The sequence below is a fragment of the Rissa tridactyla genome, chromosome 3 (genome assembly GCF_028500815.1).
Source record: "Rissa tridactyla isolate bRisTri1 chromosome 3, bRisTri1.patW.cur.20221130, whole genome shotgun sequence".
Classification (NCBI taxonomy): Eukaryota; Metazoa; Chordata; class Aves; order Charadriiformes; family Laridae; genus Rissa; species Rissa tridactyla.
The window spans coordinates 34,795,200-34,819,368 of NC_071468.1; the positions used below are offsets into that span (position 1 = coordinate 34,795,200).

Below are 24,169 nucleotides of genomic sequence, written 5' to 3' on the forward strand. Positions count from 1 at the left end.
CCCTGTAGAGCCTCGGGAGGAGAGGGCAGCCTGGGGAGGCAGCTGGGGGCGTGCTCCCTCCTGTCATGGCACCTCAGCTCCTCTCCATGCTCTGAGCCAGGCTGGCTTGCCCCAGAGCTGGGTGATGCCCTGCTGTGGGGAGACTGGCCCCAATGAGCTGGGTTGGCACAAAGGGCACCCACATGAGGGATACTGAGGTGCTGGGGGGATAAGGTGTGGAAAGGCATTCCTATTCCAAACGCTGAGCGCCCCTGGGGCCATCTGGGCTGCGACGTCCTTCTGGGGTGTCAGCAAGGGGCAGGACGCACACGCTGACAGCAAGTCCTGCTCTGAGCCGTACAGGGAAAAGCCCCACCACCCGGTCCTCCACTGCTGTTTTCACCAAAGGCAAGCTGCATGGCCTCAAAGGAAGCAGGGGAAAACACCAGCCTCCCACAGCCCCTGCTCAGGGTCACATACCTCGTGTGGTCCCTTTCCAGGGTCCAGAGGTCCAGGCTGCCCTCCACTCCCAGCTGCTCCACAGTTAACTCCGTCCTATCCCCTCCCCAAGACACCTTTCTTTAAGAGCAGACCCCAGCTCTGCCACCGGCAAAGGAGACCTCATCAAGGGCCCGTCCAGGGCAGCAAACCACGACCAGCATTAGTCCACCCCAGCGCAAAGTCGGCTGGGACAGACCCAGCCTCACCGGCTGCTTTCCACCACAGCCAGGCTGCTGGTAAGGCAGGGGGACAGCAAGTTGGAACTGCTCCAGCTGCTTGCATGGCAGAGGCACCCGGCAGTGCCCTGGAGAGGTCTGCGGGACACCATGGCCAGACCCTGGGCTCCCCTCGCATGGCTGCACCCACATCCCTGGGGCACAGGCCGGGGTGAAGCTGCCCTGGCTCCCCATCCCAGCCCGGCACTAACACACTCCTCCTCCCACCAACACCAGGAAGCAAGCACCGGATTTTCCTCCACTTGAAAAATCCCTGGGATAACCAAACAGCCCTGCTAACACCACGCTGCTTGCTGTCACTTTGAAGAGCAGCGCTCCCTTACACCTCTCTTAAACGGTGCTGCCCCTGTGTGTTGGTGTTGAACACCCCCTGCAAAGGAAGATGTGAGTTTTTATAAAATCCTTGGGAATAGGGACCACCCCGTTCCCCATGGCAAGACCTGTACCTGGTGGTGCCCCTCCATCCATGGCCCGGGCTGGACAAGCAGCACGCCTTGGGCTTGGCTCCGCATCTCATTCCCCCCAGCCCCGGCCACAGTGAACAGGAGGAGGACGCGACCCCCCAAGTCACTGCCTGGGCCACACGTCCAACAGATCTTGGTTTATTCCCGGAGTGCGCAGTGAGCAGGGCGAGGAAGCAGAGCTGCCGGGCGGGCAGCAGTGGTTATTGCTGCAGGCGCCTCCTCCAGCGAGGACAGGGGTCTGGGGGAAGCTAACTGCCTGCTTCTACAGGGCAAAGGATGGTCAGTCACCCGCCGCCAAGCTGGAGCCACCCCAATACCCCAGAAGAAGGTGAGGGGAGCGGAGGAGCACAGAGAAGTGCAAATATGTTGGCACTGGAGCCCATCCACAACTGGGTGAAGGAACCCAATGGAAGAGGGGAGTGTAACAGTGTGGGAGGGTGAGAGAACGGGGAACATCCCCCCCACCCCCTCAACTGTCTGCAGAACAGTCCACAAACCACCACTTCCTCCTGTCTGGAGAAAGGCATCACCTCTTGGGTGCTGCCCCCCCCTCCCCAGCCCTGCTGTAGGCCATAAGGAGGGGCAGCGGATGCCCCAGGAGCTCCCAGGGGTGGGAGGGGAGGCCAAGCCCCTCTGACGGTGGTGGCATTGCTGTGCCTATGAGGAGGAGAGAAGCTTCTGCTGCACTACAGGGTGGCACATGTTCACGTGGCAGGGGAGCCCCCAGACATTCAGTGCTTAAGTTGCAGGGCTTGACCCAGCGGTGCGGCAAAGGCAGGGGCACGGAGGTGGCAGAGATGTGTTGAAGGCCACGCAGAAAGAGGCAGTGGGCTCCATGCTTTGGTCATGCTTAGTGGTGATGAGTGCAGTGCAAGGGCTTCAAGAAGAAAAGTATGGCCCTTCCTCCTCCCAGAAGGCCACTTCGGCTTCCTGGGAACCCTCTGCCTCTGCCTGGGCAAGGCAGTACCTGCTGATGTTCCCGGGTGTGCACAGAGACAGGCAACGTGTGCCAGCAGGGATGGGACGGCACTAGAGCAAGCGATACGAGTCCCCCCTCTTTTCCCCCTGCAGCTCCTGCCTCTCATGGCTCTGCAGCCAGCCCCCAGCCTGCTCCTTCACTCCCGCCAAGCTTGGTGCAGGGATGCACAGGTACCCCATGCTGCCCTCCTCTTGTTCTAGGGTGGGGAGAGCGGACGGGGAGAGTGGAAAGAAGCCCAGCCCAGAAGAGGAGAAGGGCATCCCCTGCCTGCCTTGACCCCTGGTCCACCAGAGAGGGTGGCGTGAGGCTCGCTGGGAGGCAGGGCTGGTGGCTCAGCGTGGGATGGAGCAAGGGGGGAAGAGTATCCTGTGTCCACGGATCCAAGGGGAGGCACTTGGAGGGGGCCTGGCCTGCCGAGGTGTCCCAGCCACAGCAGATCTGTCGTGGCTCCTAGCCACACATCGTCAGCAGCAGCCACTGGGAAGGAGAGGGAGAAGGGGCTGAGGTATGCCCTCATGTGTCAACTTTGACAGCCCTTCAAGAAACATGGAGCCCGCAACAATCCTGTTTTCTCATCTTGATCTTTTATGGGTTCCTTCCCTACCCGAGGGGATGGAGGGCTTTCTACCACCCACCCCAGGGACCTCATTCACCCTAATGCCTTGTCCCCTTGCCTCCCACCCTACTACCCACTGGGCTGAGCACTCACCTCGGTAAGGTTCATGACAGCAGTGCCAGTGCCTTCGGGGTCCATGCCGTGGAAGAACCCTGCAGGCGCACAAGAGCAAGGTGAGCAATGCGTCCCTCTGTCCCTGCCCTCCCTGTCCCAGAGCCACCACTCACTGAACATGGCCTCCAGCTTCACAAGGCAGCAGACAAAGTTGTCAAAGTCCACACCCATGTCAGCGTCTGCATAGCGGGCCACCACCACCTGATGCAGCTTGTTGTTCAGCTTGAAACCTGCAAGGCAGAGAGCAGTCAGCACCCCAGGGAGGCAGAAGGGGAGGGTGTAACTCTGAAAGTCCATGCCCCCACCCAAAGGGGCCATGAACCCACCCAAGGAAGGGCACCGTGTCCAGCCTCAGCAGGAAGAGGGGATGATCTCCCTGGAGCCATATGACTACTTAGCTCACTGATCCACCCCAGGCCTCTGCTTTACCAGGATGGGACCCTAAAGGTCGGAGGAGGACAGAGTCAGGACCACCTTGTGTGGATCCCTAACTCCAAGGCTCCAGCACTTGTCACAGATGGGGTGGAGAGAGCCCAGAGCAGACATGGGCCACATCTCACTACCACAACAGTTTGTCTCCAAGCATGCAATATAGGCTGGTTTCACTCTTTTTCATCTACTTGGGACAGGGGTCCAACAGCAGGAGCCCCCTCCCCAGCCCCCAGCCCAGCCCCATCCTTCTCCAGACCTACCGGCTGACTCTAGAGCCATGCGCATCTCATAGGAGCTCATGGTGCCTGACTTATCCAGGTCGTGCTGGCGGAAGATCGTCTGCAAAAACATCACAGATGATGTGAAGGACTGGCTCTCCTGTGGCCTCCAGCCTGGTTGTCCCCTTGCCCCGCTGCCCCAGGAGGGGTGCTACTCCTGTGCAGTGTGCCATGCCCCCAGCTCCTCCTCACCAGCCAGCTCCGGATCTTGTTCCACAGGATCTGGAATTCCACCAGCCCGAGGCGGGCACTGCCATCTTTCTGGGGAGTAGAGGGTCAAGGAGAAAGCAGCCAGCAAAGGGGGTGGTGTAAAGGCAAAGCCATCAGATCTCAGCCACCCGAGGTGAAAAAAGCCTGCCCACACTTGGCCTGCCCAATTTTACCCGCAACTTCCCCTCTCTGTCCTGCGGCATCAGCAAGATCAGAGCCTGCAACCCAACGCGGAAAGTGCAATGCTTGAACTAGCTGCCGTGCCACTCCCCGGGAGCAGCTGTGCTGCTGCTGTAGGAAACACATCACTGTGGTGTCCTCGGAGCGAAACTGGGCTGGCCTGCAGCAAAAGGGAATGCTGGAGGGCCAGGCTGGAGAAGGGCTCGGAGGTGCTCCTCTACTCTCGCCTGACCCCTCAGCTGCATGTCCTTGTGCAAGCAGGAGCACAGGCTGTGGCTCCTGTTGCTTTACACCTCTCATCCTCAACTGCTGCACAGGATGGTTTGGGGGGAAAAGAAGCCCAACAGCCCTCGTTCCCTTCCAGGAGTGCCTCGAAAGCTGGGTGGCATCACAGCACGTCAGACTGGGGAGCCTGCGGGGAAGGGAAGCACAGGGCCCTTCCTCATGAAGGGGAAGGTTGAAGGCGCGAGTGGGGCTGGGCTAGGCTTTTGGCAGAGCAGCCAGGGCCCAAACCAGGCAGGGGAACTGATGACCCTTTCCAAAACACCTGCTGCTAAAGCCCAGGGGTATAGGGCAGGTGGCCCTGAAGCCAGAAGGATCCCTTCCTTCCTTCCCTCTCCTGGCTGAACAGTCTTGGCATGGCCAAGAGTCAAGACCCAGCTCCCACGGAGAAGCCTTGCTGCCGGCAGGCTGAGGACCAGGGAAGCTGGCCCCCTGCCTGCGGCACCAAGAGGATACATCCATCAGGTTGACCATGTTGCGGCACGAGTCCAGGCTGAACCCATCCGTCTTCAGATCTTTGTCTGAGGAGGAAGGAGAGGGTTGAGCACATGCATCAAGACCCAACCTGCTAAGCAGGCCTGGACCATGGGCAGCAAAGGGTGGGAAGGGCAGCACTTACGTCTAGCGATGACTCTGTTCAGAATAGTCCGGAGCTCAAAGACGCTGATTTCCATGTCCTGCAGCAGGAGCAGAGTTAGCAGCCACCCCTTGCCTGCTCTCCACCCCACTTGTGGCCATTCCCTGACTCCTGCCTAAACATCTCTGCCTTAATCACAAAACATCAGGGTGCCATTGCATTTCCTGCATGCCCAGAAGAGTTTGGGACACAGCTGAATGCACCTTCCCCAAATCTGCTCCCATCACACCACCCCTAAGGGCAGCTGGGCTGAGCCATGGCAGGGATGGACTTGTCTGCAGGGTTGGACTGAGCAAGCCTGGGGTGGGCTGGAGCTCTCATGGCCAGGGGGTTGTGCTCCATCCCCTCCCGAGGGCAGAGGCCCCAGAACTCAGCACAGCTGTACCCACCTCCCCTGCCAGCTGCTGGAACATGTTCTTGAAGCCATCCTCTATGTCATCCTCAGTTATTTCCTCCTAGGGTGACACAGGCCAGAAAGAAGAGGTTAGTGGTCAAACCCAGGCTCTGCCCTGCCTCCCAGGCTCAGCAAACCCAAACTGGAAGGGAAGCTCTTCTTTGTTCCTCTCATCTTTGTTACTTTCCACATCCCCATCACCTCAACCCTGCAAGCCCCTCTCCAGCCACAGTGACATCCCAAACCCAGGCAGCCACCTCCTGCCTGCAGCTCCTCCTCCAAAGCCCCAGAGCCTCAGTAGCAATCGAACGAAAGCAGCAGCTCCTACCTCATCTGCCAGATCTGCCGAGATCTCCTCGTCCAGCTCCCTGGGGGAGAAAACAGGAAACCAAAGTGATGAGCCCGGTCCCCAGTCAGCAGGCTGCCTGCGGTGGGAAGATGTCCCACCACTCGCAGACACAGCCAGGCAGGGACTCACGCTGTGTCCGACTGCTTCTCAGTGAAGACCCGCAGGATGAAGTCGGCCTCCTTGTGTGGCTCGAAGGTGGAGGGCACAACGATGTACTCGCCAGGGGGCAACCGGATCTGGTTGCTCACCTCCCGCAGGTTGATGAAGGTCTCGGACCGTGCCCGCGACTGGTTTCGCAGGAAGAAGTCCTTCTTCAAGTGCACATTCTGGCTGCCCTGGGCCTGGGGGAATGAACGTACTTGTGGACCACAGCCCCGCAACAGGGGGGACCCACAGAGAGAGGCGGAACCAAAGCCAGCCCTGTTGGGCAGGACATTCCTGTCCTGTCCATCCAGCAGGAGCCATCCCTCCCGCATCAAGGTGGCCAGCACCCATTAGCCATTGCCATCATGGTGGGAGCTTCCACAACACGCATGTGCACCCATTCCTGCCCACGCTTGCGCTCCCCTCCAAGAGCGGGTAGGCTCTGGCGGCTCAGGACGTACCTCCTCAGGAACCTGCAGGGAGGAGAGAAAAGGAAAAAAAAAAAAAATCAGAATCCCAGTACCTGGCCCCATCCCTTACAGGGCAGGAAGCACGGGACAGGGGACATTAATCCACGGATCAGCCAAAACAGGTGGGAAAGGTTTCCTTGAGGACTTGGGTGCCAGGTCCAAGCAGGACTGGCAGGGCTGAGCCGGTCCCCAGGAAGCAGCATCGGGGCGGTCAGGGGTTACCTCATAGACAGCAAAGCCGATGGTGTGCATGTCACCCCCCACCCGCCGCTCCCGTCGCCGGTGCTTCTGCATCAGAGCCACCAGGAAGCTGCAGGCCACCTCATCATCCCCGGGGTCATCATCCTCTTCCAGCAGCTTGATCTTAAACTGGGGGTTGATCCAGAATGTGGCTGGGAGGAAGCGGACACGTAGATGAGACACCCGGCTCAATCGTGCTGCCAAGAGTGGAGATGCAAGGGTGGGAGATGGTACCTGGGTGATTCCTGCAGCCCCCAGCAGTGCTCCCTCGGCGCCACGTGCCCTCGAACACCTGCGTGTGCCACCTGCTGAGCTCGTCCTTGGTGAGGGCATCGGGGGTCAGGTTGCAGATCTCCAGCCTGGAGAACTCCCTCATGAAGTCCCGGAAAGACATCCTGTGGGAGGCAGGCAGAGGCTGAGGCCAGTGCACAGCTGGGGGGAAGCAGGAGGGCACAAGCAGCTCCAGACCCAGCCAGCATTTTGGGAGAATTAAGTGACAGCAAGATCTTTTGCCCTGAGCAGTTATAGCTCATTTAAAGCCTTCTGCTGGGTTTGGGGAATTAGGGATGTTTAACCTTCCTAGGTATTTATTTTGCATTTAGTTGGACTGTATTTCCTTGAAGGGAAGAAAATTATTAACTAGATCAGCTGAGAAAACACTGGCGGGCTCTCTGGTGCCAGAAACCCAGCTCATAAAGGTAGGTCATGTGTTTCAGGCGAAGTAGGACCACAGGACCTCTCCCCAGCTCCTCTGCTCCTTCCCAGGCTGGCTGCTGAAGAAGTGCAGGACTTTGCTCTGGCACTCACCAGAACTCTCCATCCTCCATCTTCAGCTGCAACTCTTCCCTGTCATCAGGGTCAATGTTGTCCCACTCGGAAGAGCTGGAGTAGCAGGAGAGAGACAATTAGATGAGGAGACTACTCAAGGTGAATTGAGAGCACTTCAGAGCTGGCCCTCAACTGCCCTCCTCACCGATGCGAAGGCCACTGCACGCTGTGATCTTCCCCTTGGCAGTGCCACGCACTCGACTGCTCTGTGTGTCCCATCTGACCAACTCACCCATCGCTCCAGGCTCCGGTCCACTCCACCTGACCCCAGGGGTTCCTGATGCGGATGAGCTGTTCCTGCTGACCTCGGTAGTTCACCTGCCGGCCAGTGGACACAGGAGATTGAGCCCATGCCACTGGCCAGGCTATTTTATTGCTATTAAAGTCTCACATAACCAACTCACGTCTCTGAAGGCTGTGACAGAATAGGCATGGCCCTTCACCAGCTTCTTGAAGGTCACTGCTTCCATATCAAAGGCACTTGTGATCTGAGGAGAATGTGCAAAGCTCAAGTGAACAACAGTAAATTCATGTAGTCCTATTCCTACCCCTTCCCTCCAGCGTGTGGAGAATTCCCTGTGCTTTACACTGCTCCAGCAAAGAGAGGCAGCAGGTACCAGAACCCTCTGCTCAAACACTGCTGGCTGAGGACAACATAAAGACAGTTTCCCAGCCAGAAGACCCTGAAGATCCATCAGGGAACCGCCCAAACTTCAGAAAGCAAGAAAAGGATTTCATGAGAGGGAATGGATGGAAAACCCTGCTCCAGGCAATTCTCGTACGCTGACATAAGACAAGGGCCGAGCTACAGGCAGACCCTTGTTCAACAGCCCATGCTTGAGAAGGACATTCCCACTCCATCCAAAGCACCCTGTTCCCAGCAGCTGGGCTGCAGCTCCACTCACTGCCCCGGGACTACCACGCTGGCTCTTGAAAGGGTGCTCTGCTAAGAGGGGAAATAAGTAACCTCGCGCCCGGTGTCCCAGCCCAGGGGACTGCTGACACAGTCTGTGACTGCAAGGCCTCACTTTGGCCATGGCTGGGGCAGATCCCCTGGCCCATCCCGGCACACCACTTACGTCGATGGAGCAGCCCAGCAGGGACCCCCTCTCCAGCGCCTTGCGGATGATGTGGCCTATGTTGCGTGGCGGCCGCTTGAGGTCATACATCTCTGCCACGCCGCCGGTGAAGTCCTCAAAGCCCTCGGTGGTGCTGCCCCCCGAGAGTGCCTCGTAGCAGCCGTTCAGCCTGAGCACCGGCCGGCAAGAGGGGCACGTGAGGTGACAAGGACATCGCACACTGATGCTCCCCAGGCACCCAACAAAAGCAGGGCCAGGGATAGAAGAGACCCCCTCCCCTCCGCCCTGCACAGTGAGGTGCCCTCTCCCCCACCCACCCATGTGCCCGCTATGGGGGTACCCACTTGGCATAGGCCTTCTCCAGCAGAGCACTCCAGAACTCGGTGCACTCTGCCGAGTGCACAAACAGGAGCTCTCCGTCCTTGGTGGGCAGCTGGTCGTCCACCACCACGTCCACCCACTCACCGAACTGCCAAATCTGGGAGGTCAGGAGAGAGCGGGGTGAGCTCAGAGCATCACACGACTTCCTCATCACTACCCCAGAGGGATGCCCTCAACCCACCATCCTCCCTCCTGCCCCCATTCCACCAGCCGTGGAGGGCCAGGAGCTCGCAGCCCACCTGGAAGTGGAAGATGCCAGCATAGTCCTCCTGGAAGCTCTGCCCGTGGGGCACCACACGGTGCAGGAGCTCCTCGTTGAGCGTGAGGGAGCCGATGGCAGCCAGCAGCCAGCAGTCACCTGGGGAAGGGGAGGAGGTCAGTGTGAGCACCCACCACCTCCCTTGCTGGGGGGGCAGGCTGTGGATGTGTAGGAGCCCACAGCGTGCTCTCCATGCAAATGTTTGGGGCTCCCCGGCTCAAAAAGCACATGGAGAAACCAGAGACGGTCCAGCAGACAAACGGAGCTCAGGGAGACAGGCTGCCTCGGGGAGAAGAATTAGCTCAAGGCAACAGGGAACGGTCCTCCCTGACCTGGAGCCTGTATCCAGACCACCACATACAGACCACGCAGCACCAACAGCCCCCTCCTGCAGCCGTTTATCTAGACAATCCTGGGACTCATTTGTATGACTGGCCTCCATATCGCAGACAGTGAGTTCTGCAGCGGAATTACACTTTGCATTTAAAAAAAACATTTCATCGAGCGAGAGGTTTAATGCTGCTGCCCTGGCTTCTCAAACTGTGAGCAACATCACCGCACTTTTCCTTCCAAGTGCTCTTAACCACAAGTGCTGCTCCAGGCCAGCACTATGCTTTAAATTCTTTGCCTTGTTTCCCTTCTCTCTTTTGCCTTTGAAGCCCGTCACACCTTCGCCTTGAGGCTGGATAACCTGTACCGGGCTGTGGTTTGACAAAATGGCATTCCAGACTTTTTAACGACCAATTGAACACCACCGCAGCGCTCTGGGCTGTTACCTGCTCCGGTTAACACCTCAAGTTTGCTCTAATTATTGGATACATTAAATGTGGTCAGCCCTGAAACCAGCGTGCTACGAGTGCTAAGGTACACGATACTCCCGATCAAGTGCCCAACTTGATCCAGATCAGGACGACACTCTTGGTGGTACCCAGATCTGGTTCTGATGACCACAAAATCCCACTTGCCAGCCCTGCCAGCCTGTCCAGCCCATTAACACTGCTCTCCTTGTCTCAGTGCCTCAGCCCCAGGAGACACCCCTGGAGAAATGACAAATCACCACTTGTACTCTGCCACACTGAGTTGCTTTGCAAGCCCTTTGTCATGACCAGCACATCCTCACCTCAGCTTGTTCTTGTCATCCAGCTGCTACCCCTCACCATTTACCAAAGCAGGGAGCTCTTTGGAGCAGCTCCTGTGAGCATGTGTCAGGTATGGATCCACCCAGCATCTCCCCTGATCTTAGCATGGTCAAGCTCTGCATGCATCAACCCATTTTTGTGAAGCCTTAATCTGGAGCCACCAGGAAGCAGAGGGTGTCCCCCGCCTTCCAGTTTCCACCGCACTAGATGGGAAGGAAGCCTTTGGTACAGAGGTGGTCGTGCGGAGGCTGGCATGAAAATGCGCTACACGGGCCTGGGGAAAGGTGCTGTGAAACTGGTCCACCCTCAACCTTACACAAACACATCTTCTCCAACCATGCCAGCCCTCCCCAGCCACTGTTCTCCAGACACAGACAGGTCTGGGGACAGAGCTCCAGCACTCACCCAGAGCCCCCTGGCAGATGTCCGTCCGGGTTGCACCACCAACAATGAACTGAGGGTCATCCACTAATTCCTGCAGGAGAAGGAGAGAATCAGATGCCAGTACTGGGTCTCAGCAGGGCCTGGGCTTTGAGGGGACTGGCACCCACTGCAGCTCTGACTCGGGAGGAAGGTTATACAGTCCCCCAGAGATGCTCCCCGCCTGCCCTCTGCCAGGGAAATCTGCTTGACCGCAACCCCAAGGTCATCATGGAGGTTGCAACCATCAAGGTCGTCAAGACAAGATCTTCTGCTGTAGCCATGGGAGGACATGGCTAGACAGACTAATGGCATTCCCCTTGCACTCATGGCACCAGGGGATATTTGTACCCTCAACAGCCCCAGTCACCAAGGGTGAGACATCCGTGCCAGAACACCTAGAAGCAATGACATAGTCTGCCCATTTTAAAGCCCATGGTCTGCTGCCCAGAGGAAGCTCAGCCTGATAGACATGATGCTTTTCTGAGCAGACACTCACGGGGTATTGCTCTAGGCCCTTGGGAAAGGAGGCTATGGAGCACTTGAGGGACTTTGATCACCGAGAGGAGCAAGCTGGGGCCAGGTTGCAGCTTGGCAAACCACGTCAGTGCAGACATTGCAGGGCAGGGATGCCAGTCCAGCCCGAGGAGAAGCAAGCACAGCACTTACCGACGGACGCTTCCACTCCACCCCCCGCGTCTTGCTGGAGTGTGGCCCCAGCTCCTTGAATCCAAGGGCAGAAGGGCCGGCTGGGAACTGGGGGTCCCTAAAGAGGGTGCCGCTCTCAATGCACTGCTGTTTGAGGGCCTCATAGTCTTGGTTGAGGTACTTGACGGCGTTGTTGTGTTGGCCAACCCCCTCGGCTCTCAGGCGGTCTCTCTGCAGACGGGCAGCCATCCCACCAAAGGGCATCATGGCTGGGCACCGGCACCGCTACCTTCAGCTCCGTTCCCTGCAAAGAAACAGGTACGGCCAGGCTGAGGCAGAGCCCGGTACCTGTGTACACCCCCCCTGGGGACATCAGCCATTTCACACAGTGCCAGGCTCGGAGCCCGGATCCCCAGTTCCCCACCACCCCCACAGCAGGGACCTTCTCTGTCAGCATTGCCCCAGCATGGCGAGCAGAGCTGGCACACAGAGCATCCCCAGGCTGGGCCCAGGCGCCAGGAGGGCCTCCCCACATCCCATCCCCAGCAGAGCCCCCTTCCGACCCACGGCCTCCAGCCCAGCCATCACAGCCCTGCTGTCTTTGAGGGGACACTGAAGGAGCAGAGCAGCTTCGAGGGCCGGCTGGGAGGAGGCAGCCCGCCACGGCTCTCCCATCCCATCCCATCCCATCCCATCCCATCCCATCCCATCCCAGCTGTGCAGAAAGGCCGAGCCCAGAGGAATTTCAGGCGCTTTCCGCCCCCGGCAGCTTCTCCTTCCGGCCCAGCTTTCCCGGACCTTCCCTCGTCCCGGCGCCAGCTCCCGCCCCGCAGCTTTTCCTTCTCCCTCTCCCTCCGCCCCGGCTGCCTGAGCACTGAGTCAATAGGGCAGGGAAGGGAGGAGCCCGGCCAGGCAGAGACAGCTCTATCTATGGGGCCGGTGAGAGAAGGAAGAGGCGGGACGGCCCTTCCCGGCGCACACGGACACTCACCCGGCCCGGGATGACTCAAGCCTCGCCGGCGGCCGCAGCGCAGCAGCCGGCTGGGAGGCCCCCGGGAAGAGATGCTGGGTGCAAGCGGGGGAACCCCGGCACCAGGAGACCCCCCCGCACCGCACCGCACCGATACCTCGCCATTTGGTCCAACCCGCCCCAGGCAAGCAGGGTCGCCTGCAGCAGGGACGTGGGGCGGGTGCCACCACCGTGGGCCCACCGGCAGTCGCGGCTTACCCTGCCCCACTCCCCAGCCGTCTCGGCTCCCGCTCAGAGGGGGCTGGTGCTGAGTACTCCGGAGGTTTCTCCGTGTGAGGCAGTGGAGCGGTTCTCGGGAAAACGACCCAGGAGCCAGTGACCCCACTGAGAGCAGTGGTTTGGGATGCCAGTGGCTGGCTGCTGCCTCCCCAGCACCCCGTCCTAGGGGAGCTGGGCACAGCCTGGCTCCGGAGAGGCAGCTCTCCTTGTCCCAAAGTGCTGCAATAGCTAGGGGAAGGCAGGCAACAGCGAAAAGGGGGCTGCAAGCTCTTGGCACGTGCACAGGGCACAAACCTGTCTGCTAACCCAAGGGGCTGCTCTAACCAGAAGCTTTTCAGGAGGAAAATCCGCTCCTCCCCATCACCCTTCCTGCACTGGGGATGCTCTAAATCCACTGCCCTTCTCCAACGCAGTGCAAGTTCTTCATTCCTCTATGATGGCCCCAAATCCGTGGAGCTTAGCCCTTCTCCACCACCCCCTCCCTCTGACTCCAGCTTTGCAGCCAGCACCTTGGCAGCCTCTCCCAGCAGCGAGACACTCGCTGCCTGCAGAGCCAGCGGGATGGCTCCTCCGGTCTGAGACGCTGCCCAGAGCCTTTGGGGGCTGCAGGAGCAGGAATCCCAAATGCAGCCGGCCGCATAGCCTCCAGCTCCCACCTCCCCAGCACTCACACCACAGCCTGCCCAAGAGCTGGGGAGCTCCCCTTGCCCACAGCCCCTGCCAGGCTCCCTGCACCCTCTCCCACCCTGCCTACCGGCACTGGACATGGCTGCGGACACGGGAGCTGTGTGCTGCAGAGACATGAGCACCGTGTGAGTTATTCTTAGCTCTGTGGCTCAAAATACTCGGGAAGGTTGTGCTTGGTGGCAGACAGAGGTCACGCAGGCGCAGAGCAAGGAAAAGCATTTCAGACCCCAGGACGGGACAGGAACCAAGCAGGGCCTTAAGCAATGGGGTCGGCTGCTGACACCCTCCCCCAGGCTGATGTTGGTGGGCACTGCAGGTCCTCCATGGGAGAGGAAAGGGCGTGCAGAAACAAGCCAAGCCCCCAGGGCAGTTTTTCACACCAGCCAACGTCCAACCACAATACGATGCTTTCCAATATCAGAGACACCTCTGATCCCTCCCAGGTGGGAGCAGAAAGATATGCTGGTCCCTGCAGGGTCCCTGATACCTCCTGCACCTTAGCACATACTTAAAAACCACTGGAGTGCATCATTGCTGAAGTCCTGCCAAAAATCCCTGCAGACCTCTAGTTCGCCAGCTGCTCTTGGAGATGGAAGGAGGGGGGAGCTCCCTTCCTCAAAACCAGCCAGGCCGAGCCCAGACATCGCATCCTGCCGCATACTCAGCTCGGAGCACGGAGCCACAGCGGCCCATAGGGTCCCACACTGCGCAAAGCAGCTCTCAGGCCATTCCCAACCCTCCGGCTGCCAAAAAACATCCTCGTTTCCCGCACCCTTCCCTTTTATGTTCCCCGCCCCATCCCCCTCGACGAAGATGCGTCTCGGGGGTCGGCATCGCATCCCGGGTACCCAGTTTACTCGCCGCCCTGATTCGGGAAGCCCCCGGGTCTCTGCGGCTGCGTTATCTAATGCAAAAATCCCCACGGATAATAAGGGGATGCGGGGAAATAGGCAAGCCTGGAGAACCTCAGAGCCTGGGGGAAGCAGCCGGGGGGGGGGGGACCCCGCCGACGGGCGGGCAGGGCTCCTCCGCCGCGGGGGCGTTCGCCCCCGCGGCGGAGGAGCCCTGCCCGCCCGTCGGCGGGGTCCCCCCCGCGGTGTTTCCCCCTGTGCTGGGGGGTCGGAGAAGGGTGAGGATGGGGAAGATGGAGGGGGGGGGGATGGACTTACGGAAGCTGCCGCCGCCACCGCCCTGTTCGCTTCAGCCCAGCCCAGCCCGGCTCGGCTCGGCTCGGTACGGCCCCGCGGAAGGTGGGGTTTCGGCGGGCAGGATGTACGAGAGAAGCCGGGAGGGGGAATTAAAGGCGCAGCGACCGCTCACAGCTCCCGGGAAAGGTTTTAACAAGAGATGCCGGTGCGATGCCGGCTGATCCTGTCACCCCTTCCCAGCTCCCGGGGATGGGGGGTTGGGGGTGGGCAGCGCCGGGCTGGGCGCGCTCCTTTCAACTTTGCTCCGAGCAAAGGGATCGGTGCACAGGGATGGGTGGAAGGAGAAGAGGAAGCAACTTTCCCCTGGGAAAGGGGATTGGGGGTGACATGGCACTGCCCCACGCTGCTGGCACACCAGCTCCACTGGGTGAAGCTCTGCGCTGCGCCCCGTTCCCAGGGCTCGTTGTGCTGGTGGCAGGGCTGAGCACGGTGGTCCCAACGGGTGTCACCCACCGTGGGCTCCCTTCTTCCCTCGTGCCTGGGGAAGCTGTGCCTCACTCCTGCAAGCCCAGGCAGTCATGGCCAGCAACCCTGCAAGTCCCGGCAGCCACGGCCAGCACCCACCCCACCAGCTGCCCCTCGCTGCTGGGTGCCAGCAGGGCCCATCCCAAGCAGGTCCCACTGCCCTGGGGCTTCCCGCAGCAGGGCTGCCCATGCGTGCCCTCCGTGACTCATGGTCCGGATATGCCGGGTGGTGCTGTTGCCGACAGGCATGGCCACAGTGGGGCTCGGCAGGGCAATGCACAGCCCACTGTGGTGCAGCGTGGCTTTGTCTGGCATGGCATGGCCCAGCATGGACTAGCATTGCTTGGCCTGGTGGGGCTTAGCCCAGCATGGCCACCATGGCTTGGCCTGGCATGACCACCTCAGCTGAGCCCAGTTCGGCATGGCTTGGCCCAACCCTACCAGCCCCAGCCCTGGGAAGAAGCTCTACCCTGCCATTCTTCTGCTGCCAGGGCTGAACATGGTGGTCCCAAATGGTGTCACCAACTGTGGGGCTCCTTCTTCTCCCCTCTTAACTAGTTGCAACTGGGGAGGCTGTGCCCATAGCACCTCACTGGCATCCAGCTGCTCCCCCAGGCTTCACAGAGCACCGGCTTTCTAACCCACCCCACCTTGCCCCAGTGGGGCAAATGCTTGCTAAGCAGGGAGCAGGTTGCAAATGGGGTCAGGATCTGTGTCCCTCGCCTGAGGGAAGGACAACCAGGATGGTCAAAACCAGCTGTACCATGGTCGTGCTGCTGCACCCACAAGGGAACGCTCTGGCCCTGGCCAGGACCCACCAGAGCTGCCCAGTCCCCATCCCCACCTCAAAGAGCCTGCCACAGGCAGCTTGTTCTGCCCACCCTGGTGTGGAGGAGGCTTTGGGGTGCCCTGCTCTGGGTTGCCGCAGCAGCTGCTCCATCGTTTCATCAGCCAGAAGGTGGCTTTGTTGCTGCCAACAGGCTGGGAGTGTGGCGGGGTCCCTGCTGGGGTCACCAGCCAGCTCTGCACTGAGCTGCAGGCAGCAATGTGCCCTCAGACAAGGAGCAAGCAGACCTGCGACGCCAGGGCTGGTTCCTGCTTTGGGTTTGTGCCTGAATGGCTCTGACAGCTTTTTCTCTGGCCTTGACCACCACTGACCGCTTGGATCCAAACAGGACAGTGCCCATCCTTGTTGTGACCCCGTTCTCCTCCCACCTCATTGCCCCTCGACGGCCTTTAAAGCCGCTTTCACAGCTAATTCTCCTGGGGTAGGAGACAGCTCCTGTGTAATCCTGTCACGCAGGCTGTCCTGGGTCCTGCCCCCTCTGGTTGGGACCAGTTTCCATCAAACACCTGCACAAATACCTGCGCAATTTCCTTGTTCCCTTCCCTCAAGCTTCCCTTTGCAGCCATGCCTGCAGGGACTTGGCAGCGGCCACTGTTGTTCTTTCGGTCTTTGATTCTCTTTGTCTGTGCCCAGGCATTGCCTCTTCCCAGCCTTTTGGCAGCAGGGTGCCAGGGAAAAAGAGAACTTTTTGTCCCCTGCCGATGCTGCGCTGCTGGCACGTGAAGCCACAGAACCTGAACACAGCGAGGTGGGAATGGAGCTGGAGTCACTTGTCCGTCTCTCGGAGGCCTGCCCCACACCTCGCCTCTCCGTTGTGCCGTTCTCTGTGCGATGGCCACTCTACACAAAGTAATGAGCACGCAGCAGCTGCCCGGGAACACACTCCAGCCTGGAGCAGGGAGCAGAGCCGGGCGCTGGCTGCTTGCTGCCTGCCCCCGTGCTTAGGGAATGGCTGAGCTACACGCAGCATCACAGGGCAGGGAAGTGCTCCCAGCCAAGCTGCGCTCTGGGGGTCTAGCACCCCTCAACCCTTTCCCAAAAGCTTCAGCTGTCCACCCGAAGCAGGCTAGGGGACAGGTTCTCGGATAGAGATGGCAGGAGCAGCCACATAAATTGCTATTGGGACTGTAGGGTTGGGCTGATATCCGCCACCGAGGATACCAGCAAAACTCCCCTCCCACACCATTCCCAAAGCATCTCCCCCCATCCCAGCCTCAGTGCGTGCAGCTCCCCCTCCACCTGCTTTTAGCAGCAAAGCCTTTGATGTTTCTGCAAGCCAGAGGGAGAGCCTGTGAGCCAGAGCCAAGTTCCTGGCAGCAGAGCAGGGCTTGGGCTCAGGCAGGGGGAGCGCACAACCCCCACCTCCCCCGTTTGCACCACACATGCTCCTGCATCCCTACTGCAGCTGGGGTCCTCTCCTGCCAGGTCCCACCCCCCAACCTGCTCCACAAAGAAAAGACTGCAAGAACAATAGCTCCTTTTTTTCCTTTTTTTTTTTTTTTTTTGTACACAAATATATACAGGGTATTATACACATTTCTACACAGACAGTGCCACTCAGAACACACAGCTCTCCGTGGGCAGAGCCCCGACAGGCGCAGAGGCAGCCCTGGGCCACGGCTGTACCTACAGAGACTGGAGCATCCCAGCCCGCCTGCTGGACCAAGGGCGGTAGGTGGGTGCAAGAATAGGGAAGCAGGATCAACATCCTCCCTGCCCCAGCCTGGGAGCGGACCGTGAGCTCTCAGCTCACATGCTCATTTCATTTCTAGCCCGTCCCTGGAGGGGACGGGTGACACTCACCGTGCCCCTCTGCACCTGTATGTGCTCCAGACCCAGCCGAGCCCTGAGAACCAGGGCGGCCTGCCCTCCCCATACATTGAAGACCCACATGTCTTCCCCTCCGTCTCCCCTTTCCTCTGGGCCTGGGATTCCTATAGAGAGGCATACAGGAAAGTCAGCTACGTCCTCCCCGGAGCAGCCCCCCGCCTGCTCCGTGTGTCCTCTAATGGGGGGCGAGGGTGAGAAAAGCCATGGGATATGACCACCCTTCCCTGGAAGGGGCAGGGCTGACGCTTCACTTGTTCAGGTCTTTTAAAGTGCTTGGAGCTCCAGGGCCAGCAAGGATGATTGAAAAGGTAAATAACTGTCTCACCCAGCCCCGTAAGACCCTGGAGGGCACGGCTCCAGTGAGCTGGTGCAGCACCCACAGATGACAGGCAAAGGGGAGGGTGTTAGTGTCTGCAATGAGCACCAAACAGGATGGTGGCAAGGGGTTAAGGGAAATAAATATAGCTCGAGAGCAGGGAGATTTATTATTTTCCTTACATTTTACACAAGGGGAGGGGGGAAGCAATTGAGGGCAACTGATCCTGACCAGAAACCTCCTCACAAAGAGCATTTAAACAGGGTTAAACCTCCCTACAGGTGCCAGGGGTTCCAGTCCACCTCTCCCATCCATCCTGTCCCCTGCCTGCCTCTGGGACACAGCAATCACCAGGGAGGGGGCAAGGGCAAAGGTAGGGGAGGAAACTCAGGCTGGGTGATGCCGGGGTGACTGGCGACTCACCCAGTCAGGGCAGGTGCAGAAAGCCAGCACAGCCCCCTGAGGCTTTTGTGCTCCTGAAGACAGTGGTCTTACTTGGAGAGGGCTCCCAGAGGCTCCTCTCCCGGGGCTCCCTCCCTCTCCAACCACCTCAGCTGGGGGAAGACCTTGCAGCAGCTCAGGGAAGGCAGCCCACGGGGCCCCATCATAACCAGGCACCCTGCAGGGTGCTGAGGGCCTGCAGTCCAGGACCCTTTCTCCCCTCTCCCTAGCACCCAGGAGACCCCCAGGACGGCCCCCCCACCCCCAAGCCTGACCCTGCTTTGCAGACACAGGGCAGCAAAGGGGGCTGCGGTACCACACAGGGGTCAGGTTGATTTGTTTGAAAGGGGAGTAAAATGTGCAAAAAAAATGCCACTTAAAATGATGCTGCAATCCCCTGGGGGAGGAGGGGACTGGACCTGGGGGAGAGGCTGCCTGCGCCTCCTCCTGTCACGAGAAATACCCTCAGCACCCCTCAACCCTGCCAGGGGCTGCCTGGCTCACGCCAACCCCGCACCCCTTCCCCAGGGTGATGCCAACCCTGACCGCAAGGCCAGGCTGTCACCTTCACGGTCAGGGGGGGAGGTCTCTGTCACCACCCCCCGCACCTGGCACGTCACACCAAGGGGATGCTGCAAGGGGTTGAGAAAGAGCACGCATGGGGAGAAGGTGCAACAAAAGCCACCCCCCTCCCTAGGGGGTACTTCCAATACACTGACTAAAGCTTTTTGTTTGTCACCTTCCTGTAAATCTAATAAATTATTAGTGTTCCTTGCCAGGAGGACGGGGGACAGAGGGGGCTGCTTAGGAGCCCCCAGAGGTTCTCCTTGCACCCCTCCCCACAAAGCACCCAGCCTTCCTCCTCCCTGCGGGTCCAGAGCAGCACCGTGGGGGTCACAGTCCCCCTCTTCTCCAGCCCCCAGGGTTTTGGGGTCTGGGGACGCATTAAAGAAGGTAGCTAGTAAAGAGCATGCCCGCCGAGCTGCTGGGCCAGCGCAGGGGTGGAGGGGCAGGGAAACGGAGAGCTTGCGACAGGGCCCCTGCCCTCACTGAAGGCAGCGGCCCCGGAGGGCGGGCGGGCGAGGGCAGTGGCCAGCACCCTCGATGCCTCTCCCTAGGTCTCGTGCGTACAGCCTGCCCCGCTCCTGGGCCTCCTTCCCCTCCCTCCCTCCGAGGTCCCTACTGGTGGATCTCGTTCTCTATCAGGCTGTCCTCACATGACTGGAAATCCGTGTCGTTCATGCCATCCGTGTTGATGAGCTCCTCGTCCTGCGACCCCTGCTCCTCCGACTCCGTCGCTTCGCCCTCGGGCGAGGAGTCCTGCAGCACTTGGGCGATGTACTTCTGCCAGGGCCATATGCACAGGGTGGGCGAGGGGTGAGGAAAGAGCAGAAACACATGTGAGCCCGGGGGGCTTCTCATGGTAGCAGAGCACAACACACAAAGCACCATGCAAGAGGTCGAGTGTGGGGATACGCTGGGAGGGAGAGGAAGTGCCCAGACTCCACGGGATGTACCAGGAGAGTAGTTAAAAGCAAGGCTGGTTTGGCCCTGCAACAGCAGATGTGCCTGCAGCATGGGTCGGGCCAAACCCCGGCATCCTGGGACTGGCATCACCCCCAGGGAGCCAGGGCTGGGAGAGCATGGGGCTTCTCAGGGCTTCAGAGCCTACGTGGACTAGAAGACTGTGCTCCCATTTTTGCCAGTGGATCTGTCCCCTTGAGGCTGTGCCTGCCTCCTAAGGGGAATCTCCTCTTGAAGAGATACTGCTGCCCTTAGATACGTGGAGACTGGGAAGGAGCCTGGATTACAAGTCCACACCCAAGCCCTGCTCTCCTAAGGAAGCAGGAGGCTCTGCATGTACTTCCTGAACAGCTCTGCACAGAGTCCAAGTAGAGAAGTCTCCTGGTGGAAGGAAATGGCTGGAAAAGACCCAGTGAACGGAGGAGAAGTTCAGAAATCTGAGATCCCAGAGAGCTGGGCAGGGGAGGGGGGAGTCCCCAAAACACTTTTGCAGCCTTTGAGGCGATGCTTATGGAGACCTCTTTGTGCTGGCACCAGGATCAGCCCAATGGGTGGCAGCCTTTGCTGATGGGCCAGTGCTCAAAGATGCAGAAGGAGAAGGGAGACTGACCCAGTTGGATTCACTGTTCCAGCTGAGAAAGAGGCAGAAAGTAGATGCATGGCATCTGAGGAGCAGCTAGAAAAGGGTGCACGTGTGTGTGGGTTACACCTCATCACCCAGCTTAGGTGAGTAGCACAGGGCCTAACATTTGCCTCCCACTCTCTCTGGGAAACTCTGGGTGCTGCCTCAGAGAGGTGATGAGCGAGGTGCTTGGACAGAAAGTTACCTCCCCCTTCCCAAACCCGGGTAAGGAGCATGGAGGTGGGGACAGGGACTCACAGCGGATTTGGGAGCTGGCAGGCTGGGGGCAGGTCTCCCGTTCTGCCTGTTTTCTATGGAGTCCACTTCCGTGTGGTCAATCTGGAGAGGAAAGGAGAAACTGAGAGACTGCTGGGATGACATGTCTACTGTCCCACACAGGAGTAACATCCAGGCAGCAGGGATGGCCTCAGGAACTGTCCCCTCCGTGAAGCCAGGCTTGAGAAGCTCTGCCGTGGAGCAGTCTGGGCCGCCCACAAGAGCCCCCCACTGTTTTGCTGCTGAGCTGTGCTCCCAAGGCAAAGAGTCTTGCACTCCCACCCAGCACTCCACCTCACCTTGTAGTTGTGAGCGCTGAGGTATTTGAAGTGCCCAAAGCAGACGTGACACAGGCAGATCACAATGGTGATCACAAGGACCACAAAGGTGAACATTGAAGTGGGGGCCAGGAACCCTGGGGCAAAGGAAAAACAAAGTGGTGGTGTCAGAAAACCCCTGACTATGCTCCACGGCTGGGGGCTGCCAGGAGCAGGGAAGTGGCTCTGCAGGAGGCTGGGGGCTGGCAACCCAGCCCACTACTCACCTGCGCGCATGGTGGAGAAGAAGAGAAGCCAGAAGAGGCAGAGGATGGGGGCTGCCACCACCTGGTTCACAGCCCCTGAATGGATCTTCTTGTCCAGCTTGGCAGGCAGGTAAGCATAATACAGGTTGTATCGGTCCACCAGGTGCTTAAGCAGCATGTACATGAGCCCTGGGAGAAAGGGGAGGGATGCCAGCAGAGAGGGGAATCGACCTCTTTCCCAGTACCTCCAGTACAGGGAATCTCTCTCCCACGCCACCCCTCTTGCCTCCCCCCAGCCTCTGACACAGGGAGGCAGAGGAGCATCACTTACCAAAAGGGACAATGATGGGGCAGGTGATGCTGTATGTCATGACCACAGTGAAGACGCACATCATCCAGGCATAAGCGGCCCCAAACTGGAATTCGTAGGCCTGGTGCTGCAAAAGGGAGCAGAGACCCATCAGCACAACTCCAGGAGCTCAGTGGGGGTGCACAACACACCCAGCTGCACACACAGCATCGGCTGAGCCCCATCGAGGCCCCACCATAGCACTCCATTCCCAGCTGGAGGCCATACCACACGCCCTCAAGTCCCACTACATACTCGTTTGACATTCCTTCGCTCAGCGGCCGAGCGGGCCAGGCAGAGGCGTATCATGTACATAAGCAAGCCAGGGATGCGCAGCAGGTCCATGGCATTCCCGATGAAGGCAGAGGCGATGACATAGTTGACAAAGAAGGCCCCGTTGTCTGGCAGGAACACACACCTGGGGAGGCACAGCGAGAGCAGGCTGCAAGAGGTGCTCCCCCTGGCAGGGCAGCAGCTGGGAGCCCCCAGTACCTTTGGACACCAACAAGAACCTCCCTCCCCGTTGCAAAGAAGGGCCTTCTGTCCAACTCCACTTACTCAAATCGCACGGCGGCTTCAGCAAGGAATTTTTTGTCAAACAACCAGCGGAAAAACACATCCAAGCTGTGGAGGAGGGGGACAAGAAGAAAAGGGCAACAGTCAGAAGCACCAATAGACAGACATGCACATGCAAATATGTGGAAGCTGCACTAGAAGGACCCAAAGCTCTGACCATAGACTTTTTTGTTCACTCTTGGAATGTGCCACCAGCAATAATGTACGTCAGACACTGGGAAAAACAGTGCAGCACCCTAAAAGGGATGTAAAGCTTCCCACTCTCATGTGTGTTCTTCCTTTACCCTGATCCTATCAATGAAGTATTTTCCTCTTCCCTCCGTTTGGACACAACATCCATGCAAGGAACAGATGACTGACTCTACAGAAGAAACTGGTTAGGTACAAGGCATCCTCCAACACAGAGATTAAAGAAAAATCCCTTAGAAGAAACAAATTCCATTTTCCTCAAGTCTGATTTTTTGATACAAAACCATCCAATCCTCTGGCACCTTGGGTACTGGTGGAGTACAGAGCTCCAGAGGCAACAGCACAGGGACTGAGTCCTCAGAAGGTAGCGTGGTCTGTTTAACAGTATCTGGTCAAAATGCAAACCACCTGAGAGCATTTACCTGCCTACATCATAAGGTTATATGCAACAAGGCATTTTTAATCTGGCTGGGAAACGTTGCCGTAGCACCCACTAGGATGGAGGGCTATTCTTCTGCCTCTATCAGAGGGTTTGTCTATTCTCAGGAGCTGCCTGACTTTACCACTGAGGGGCCGTACCCTGAATCCTGAATTTAGGGGACGTGTAGATCCCACACCCTACAATGTATATATAAGTAACTCCCTACCACAGTGAGGGCCCCCAGTCCCGCTCCCACTCCCCAGTTTTTCCTTCCTCACACTGTTTCCTTACTCATCCACTGTTCAGTGCTGGGAGCCCATGCTGACGGGTGGCAGCTGAGGCACTGCTGTTTGCACAGGGTGTTTCTACAACCCCTGCAGGAAGATTTGGGGCTCACATCCAAACAGATGAGCATTGCTGCAGCCTACACATAACTATGCCACCCAGCCAAGCACTGCAACCTACTCAGTTCTGGCTCAATGGGGGAATTCACTACTTTTGTGCAAAATTCAGAGTGCGCACAGAGGTGGGGAGCGCCTCCTTGTTGTGGTTTAACCCCAGCTGGCACCTAAGCACCCCACAGCCACTCGCTCAACTCAACATTATTCTCATACTAAATCCAAAACACAGCACTATATCAGCTACTAGGAAGAAAATTAACTCTATCCCAGCCAAAACCAGGATGCTCCTTCACCAGCAGACCTCTAGCAGACTTTTCACATGTGTCCATCAACTGTGCCAATTTTTGCTGCATTATCTGTAACACCATGGCACATATCAATGTATCCGCAGATTGGTTCAATAATATCCTAGAGACCCAACCAGGTATGGCCTGGCCTGGCCCCCCAGCCAGAACTAAGTGCCACCTTCCCAAGGGTATGGTGTCCAGGACACTCGTGCAGCTGGGAAATAATGTAGTGTAGGAGAACAACCAGGGGTGCATCTCAACCCTCCCTCTGCTCCAGGTCTCTCTGCTTTCCTCTCCCACCACCCCTACCTGCTCAGGCCCAGCGATGGCAGCAGCAGGACCATGAAGATGAGGAAGGTGTAACACTTGTGCATGGTCGTCCTGTTCTCTCCAGACCTGAGGGCAGAGAGGAGGCTGTTAATCTTTTGTTGTCACTCTGCCAGCCCCAGATGCGGTGCCCCCATTGCTTTCTCATCAGAAAGCACTTACCAGTGTCTAATCTGAATCCCACCCAGTCCACTACTGGTACCTTTCCCTCCAGTATGTCTGAGGCCTGTTCTCGAGTCCCAGTTCCTCCCGCCTTGACTCACAGGCCCTCCCAGCCCTTGTACCTTTAGAGGACTCTCTGCAATCACCTCTCTTAACCTGCAATCCTCCGAGCTGGTAATAGCCTCCCCACCAATCTTTGCAACATATAGC

General features: G+C 58.7%; 2 protein-coding genes across 6 annotated transcripts in view; both read right to left on the reverse strand.

The window, feature by feature from the left end:
* Positions 1-1,302: 1,302 nt before the first annotated feature.
* On the reverse strand, positions 1,303-14,449 carry CAPN11 (calpain 11). Of its 2 annotated transcripts, none has more exons than XM_054195111.1 (22): positions 14,365-14,449; positions 11,281-11,563; positions 10,597-10,666; positions 9,033-9,151; positions 8,757-8,890; positions 8,413-8,581; positions 7,738-7,821; positions 7,566-7,651; positions 7,313-7,387; positions 6,740-6,900; positions 6,488-6,657; positions 6,257-6,268; positions 5,781-5,992; positions 5,631-5,670; positions 5,298-5,363; positions 4,891-4,948; positions 4,728-4,792; positions 3,792-3,860; positions 3,582-3,660; positions 3,003-3,119; positions 2,869-2,927; positions 1,303-2,636 (listed from the first exon to the last, which is right to left on the reverse strand). In XM_054195111.1, exons 2-22 carry the CDS (start codon positions 11,524-11,526, stop codon positions 2,610-2,612), a joined length of 2,118 nt encoding a protein of 705 aa, XP_054051086.1. In that variant the 5' UTR covers positions 11,527-11,563; positions 14,365-14,449; the 3' UTR covers positions 1,303-2,609. The 2 variants fall into 2 exon arrangements, with proteins under 2 accessions (XP_054051086.1, XP_054051085.1); XM_054195110.1 differs by lacking the exon at positions 14,365-14,449 and adding an exon at positions 13,263-13,386.
* Positions 14,450-17,218: 2,769 nt separating this feature from the next.
* TMEM63B (transmembrane protein 63B) overlaps positions 17,219-24,169 on the reverse strand; it is a 49,174-nt gene continuing 42,223 nt past the window's right edge. For all 4 annotated transcript variants that reach the window (XM_054195108.1, XM_054195109.1, XM_054195107.1 and 1 more), the window contains 8 exons: positions 23,780-23,866; positions 22,155-22,220; positions 21,852-22,014; positions 21,579-21,684; positions 21,269-21,436; positions 21,024-21,139; positions 20,707-20,787; positions 17,219-19,646 (listed from right to left, as the gene is read on the reverse strand). In XM_054195108.1, coding sequence (XP_054051083.1) covers positions 19,482-19,646; positions 20,707-20,787; positions 21,024-21,139; positions 21,269-21,436; positions 21,579-21,684; positions 21,852-22,014; positions 22,155-22,220; positions 23,780-23,866 — 952 coding nt within the window. In that variant the 3' untranslated portion in view covers positions 17,219-19,481. The remainder of the gene's footprint in view (positions 19,647-20,706; positions 20,788-21,023; positions 21,140-21,268; positions 21,437-21,578; positions 21,685-21,851; positions 22,015-22,154; positions 22,221-23,779; positions 23,867-24,169) is intronic.

What these genes read in the sequence shown, in the direction of transcription:
- CAPN11 (XM_054195111.1), bottom strand. Translation starts at nt 11,526, where the DNA reads ATGATGCCCTTTGGTGGGATGGCTGCCCGTCTGCAGAGAGACCGCCTG. An exon ending in CTGGCATCTTCCACTTCCAG is followed by an intron (nt 8,891 to 9,032) that starts GTGGGCTGCGAG and finishes CTGACCTCCCAG; the next exon opens with ATTTGGCAGTTCGGTGAGTG. An exon ending in GAACAGAGTCATCGCTAGAC is followed by an intron (nt 4,793 to 4,890) that starts GTAAGTGCTGCC and finishes CTTCCTCCTCAG; the next exon opens with ACAAAGATCTGAAGACGGAT.